The 4,433-nt window shown below is 39.5% G+C and overlaps 1 protein-coding gene across 1 annotated transcript; it reads right to left on the bottom strand.

Moving 5' to 3' along the window:
- Positions 1-1,022: 1,022 nt before the first annotated feature.
- LOC125369796 lies at positions 1,023-1,943 on the bottom strand. The gene is made up of 2 exons (XM_048372970.1): positions 1,562-1,943; positions 1,023-1,369 (listed from the first exon to the last, which is right to left on the bottom strand). Exons 1-2 carry the CDS (start codon positions 1,941-1,943, stop codon positions 1,023-1,025), a joined length of 729 nt encoding a protein of 242 aa, XP_048228927.1.
- Between the last annotated feature and the right edge of the window lie 2,490 nt (positions 1,944-4,433).

The raw sequence follows: 4,433 nt of genomic DNA on the forward strand, positions 1-4,433 counted from the left end.
AGTTCTTGATGTATTTTTGGCAATTTTGTTTACTGAAACTTAGTTTTAGAGCTTTTTTTCTTTACAATTTAGTTGTAGGCTGGGTTGTAATAGTTAGATTTACTTTTCTGCACTTTACTTTTGTTTATCCCTTGATTTAAAGTATGTTAAATAATTATAATATGATTGCTTAATTATAAATGGACATATAGACTTTAGGATAAAATTAGACCCAACATGAAAACTGTAGCCTATTAGGCTAATCAATATTAATCGGATTTAAATTCTAAAATCAAAATAGACTTTGTGGGCTTTATTATGTTTTGGTTAGGATTGGGTCATATTAGAATTAGGTTCAAACAAATGGGCCTTATCATAATAAGTAGTCCATCTAGGATTAAAGTCTTGGTAGAATAACTTATAATTGGGCTAGACTAAGAAGGACTTGTACATAATTAATTAGCAAGTTAGATTAACAACTTTAATATGGTTTAGGCTTAGTAATAATAGGCTAGACCTAGGTGGACTATATGCATTATCTACTATGCTTGTATATATACTGCTATATTTATAGAGAATAATTTGTTAAATAAAAAAATTAAAGACTAAGATACACAAATAAGAAAGTTGGCTATGGGATCCATCTCTAGATTTATAGTGTAAGCTTTCTTATGGAATTTGAGAAGTGCCACTCATTAGTAAAAGTGTCCTGATGAATTACCTAGGTGGCGACTCCCATCTCTATGCTAGTCTCAGAGATTAGTTAGCGTGTTCCTGATTAGGTTGAAAAGTCTTATAGTGTCGTAGCTGCTAAAGACACTTGGGTACACGCTCCAAACCGCCGCCTATAATGTGTCCTTCACGGGTCTTGGTTTTAACCATCATGTCATCCAGATACACTTCTAAGTGACAATCATCCTCTTATAAGTAGCCCCAGCATTGTTGAGTCCAAACAGCATGACCCGGTAGCAGAATACTCCTCATTTCGTGATGAAAACCATCTTGAGCTTATCTACTACCAACATCATTATTTGATTATACCCTTAAAATCTATCCAGAAAGGAATAAATGGCATGAGATGTTGTGTTATCCACTAAGATATCTATATGCAGTAGAGGGAAGTTATCTTTGGGCGAAGCCTTATTGAGGTCCCTATAATCTACAAAAACCCGAACCTTTTCATCTTTCTTAGGAATCAGAACCACATTGGCCAACCATGTCAGATGCATTAGTTCCTCTAGAAACTTGGCCTCTATCTGCTTTTGGATTTCATCTTTGACCAATTGAGCGTATTCTGGTCGAAGTCTGTGGAGCTTTTGCATGACAGGCTTGACCTCTAGGTAAGTAGGAATCTTATGCTCAGCTATCTCTCTATCTACCCCTGGCATGTCTTCATACGACTAGGAAAAGCACTTTTGTCTTTTTATTAATGTTTTTATCATTCTCTCTTTTTCTTCGGCAATCAAGTTAGACCCTAACAAAATTTCTCGAGGAGAATCAGTTGTGCCTAAATTTAATGAATGACATGGTATGGAATTAATGTCAAATATGCATATGGGATGATCATCAAAATTCAAATCACCATCAGATAAAGCATCATCTAAGTAAGCAGAATTGAGATGCATTTCATTACATTTATCGGCTAACTCGTCCGCAATGTCAAAAAGGTTAAGGATAAACAGGTCCTTATAAAATACATCACCAATAGAGTTATCAATAAAATCGACCACATCATCCATTTCTTTATTAGCTAGCATTGACTCTTTCACTTTCGACTTCCTCTCATTGATGATTGTTGTCCTAGCTTCCATGGCGAGCTTCTTCTCTTGGAGTTGCTTTATCCTCTCAAGCCTTGCAGATTGAAACTCTTTTGTGAATATCTCAAACCCCAGGCCGAACTTCCTTTTTTCATCAATCCAAGACTCTGACTTACCATCACACGGGGCGAAGGCTCCTTCCTTCATGAACTATATGAATCTCCCCACAAGTGACTTCCTTTCTCTTAGCCTGCTAGTTGGTGGGACCTCATCTTTCATTCCAATAGGGCCAGAGTTACTCTTGATTTCCAAGTCATCCCATGAGCTAACTCCACCTTGATCTCTACCTAGGCTGAACCTAAAGGTATGCCCCATTTTCTTCATTATTCTCATGACCTAAGTGTCTATAGCTCGGACTTGGGCCAACAATATCTCGGTAGCGGCCTTTTAGGCTCTTCTTTCTCATCCTTCGCCTCTTCTAGCTCTAGCATAGGCACTTGAAACCCGGTCAGGACCTGTTCTTCGATGGCATTGATTATTCATACCCCTCCTTCAGTAGCCTTGATTACTACCACCTTTCCTTCATGTAGAATTTGACATTTGGTGTAAGGTAGATAGGACGCCGCCCAAAGCATGGAACTAAGGCCTTCCTAGGAATATTATGAAGGAGACCGATATATCCAAGACCACAAACTCAATGACTAATTTGATGGGCCCTACTTTGACCAGAGCTTTAAAGGTCCCACAAGCTTGCCTTTCTTATTCACCATAGGCTCGGATGATTGTAGAGGTGGACTCTAGATGAGTCTTTTCTAGCCCGTATTTACCTAGAAACCTTAAGAGGCATATGTTGATCCCTTACCCGTCGTCAACCATCATGCACAGACTCATTATCCCTTTGACTGTGGCCTTTATGTATAGTGATCGGTTATGTTCCCTTCCCTCAAGTGGCAACTCCTTATCCATAAAGCTTATCACCTTAGTAGTCTCCTGTATAACTAAGAGCAACTCTTCGGGGGTTACTTGACACCACTATCTGATCTAAAGCCTTGGTCAATGTCCTTATAAGCTCAAGGGATGCATCTAATAACGGCTAAACTGAGATGTTGGACTAAGTCTTCTTAAGCTGCCTCAACATGGTTTCTTCGCTCGGTTTGTGTTTACTCTTTTATTCTTCTTTCTCTTTCTCTATTTTCCCTTCCTTCTTCTTAGTGAGAGATTTATTGCTCATGTCATTGTACACCTATCACCTTGGATGATACCCTCAATTGCCTTGCTCACTAGCTCTTGGACTGCCGTGCCAAATTCCCTCCATATATATAGGGGTCCTACTCCCCCCAACTGATTTTCTTCTTTTTGCTCGCTTCCCCAGAAATCGAGACCTGTAATCGTGGAAGACTGGGTCCCGAAGCTATCCCCTAGGTGAATGATGATGACTCGCTCATCATCACTTACATATTTATACTTTTCTCTTTCCCACTCTCTGATTTTGTCTCTCTCTTCACAATCCTCTTCCTTCTGATTTGGGGTTTCCTGCAATACCTCAACAGTTGTAAACATGTATTCTTCCAAGAGGGCAAAACTTATAATTATGGTCGGTTAAGTGGGCGAACAAGCGCTGTTGTAATTCCCTAGTGAGTTGGCTCACCTTCCCATTTCCGAGTCCGTTATCTATCCTTCGTCTGTCATCCTTTGAATCTCATAATGGAGGCTCTTGCAGTTGTCTGTCTTTTAGCCATTAATCTAATGATATTGGTAGTAAGACCCCACGTCTTCCCCTAATTAAGCATTTCTTGGCTAAAAAATCAGTGACCTCAGCAGCTTGTGCTCTTGCAACTTCACCATGACCTACGATAAGGGCACCAAGAACTTGGAAAATCTACGCGATTGCGTCGGAGCATAGTATTGAACTGCCGACACACTCACCTCCTTAGAACTTGAGCAGTTCTCAATGCTCTTTCTGTAGGCGCTCTTTTTCAATTTGTCCTCCTTTACATTAGCCGCGCATTGTCGCAAGTCTTAAAATTTTTTGATTAGATGTGCAGCTAGTCTCTCGTAGATGTTAGGCAGCAAACCCTTAAATGCAAACTGAACCTGATCCCTTTCGATCGACTATGTTATCATCTTTGCTACCTTGGCTCTAAATCGGATAATGAAGTCTGAAGTGGCCTCATTCTACCGCTTCCGAGTCAACTCTAAGTCCTAAGTACTAACTTTCACCTTAGTCTTGTACTCGTAATGCGTGACAAGCCTCTCACCCATGTCCTTTCAATCATCCCTCACTTTCTCTTCCAGTTGCCAGTACCATGTCACTGTAGAGCTTGTCAGATACACTCATAAGTATTTCACTATTTGTTGCTTGGTCAGATTCAAGCATGTCGACATCCCCACCCTATAACAATTCAAGTTCGTATTCCTTGGGAAAGTGAAAGCCCAAAGTTACTCCTTTGTTCTTTGTTATATTAACCTAAAATGGATAATGAATAATTTATAAACTAACTATTAACTACAAGCTAAGTTCCGAGGGAGATGCAGGAGTAATTGATAAATGAAATAATCAAGACAAGAAGACAAACCCAAAGGGAATCTAAACTAGTTGGCAACCGAACAAAAGATAAAGGATCGGTGAATCTAATTATGCTACCTGTGGATGAATTCTTAACCGAATTCGGTTTCTCTCTCGAGATAACCGAATTC

Source organism: Ricinus communis, chromosome 1 (assembly GCF_019578655.1).
Source record: "Ricinus communis isolate WT05 ecotype wild-type chromosome 1, ASM1957865v1, whole genome shotgun sequence".
Taxonomy (NCBI): Eukaryota; Viridiplantae; Streptophyta; class Magnoliopsida; order Malpighiales; family Euphorbiaceae; genus Ricinus; species Ricinus communis.

What these genes read in the sequence shown, in the direction of transcription:
- LOC125369796 (XM_048372970.1), bottom strand. Translation starts at nt 1,943, where the DNA reads ATGAAGGAAGGAGCCTTCGCCCCGTGTGATGGTAAGTCAGAGTCTTGG. An exon ending in AGATGATGCTTTATCTGATG is followed by an intron (nt 1,370 to 1,561) that starts GTGATTTGAATT and finishes AGTCGTATGAAG; the next exon opens with ACATGCCAGGGGTAGATAGA.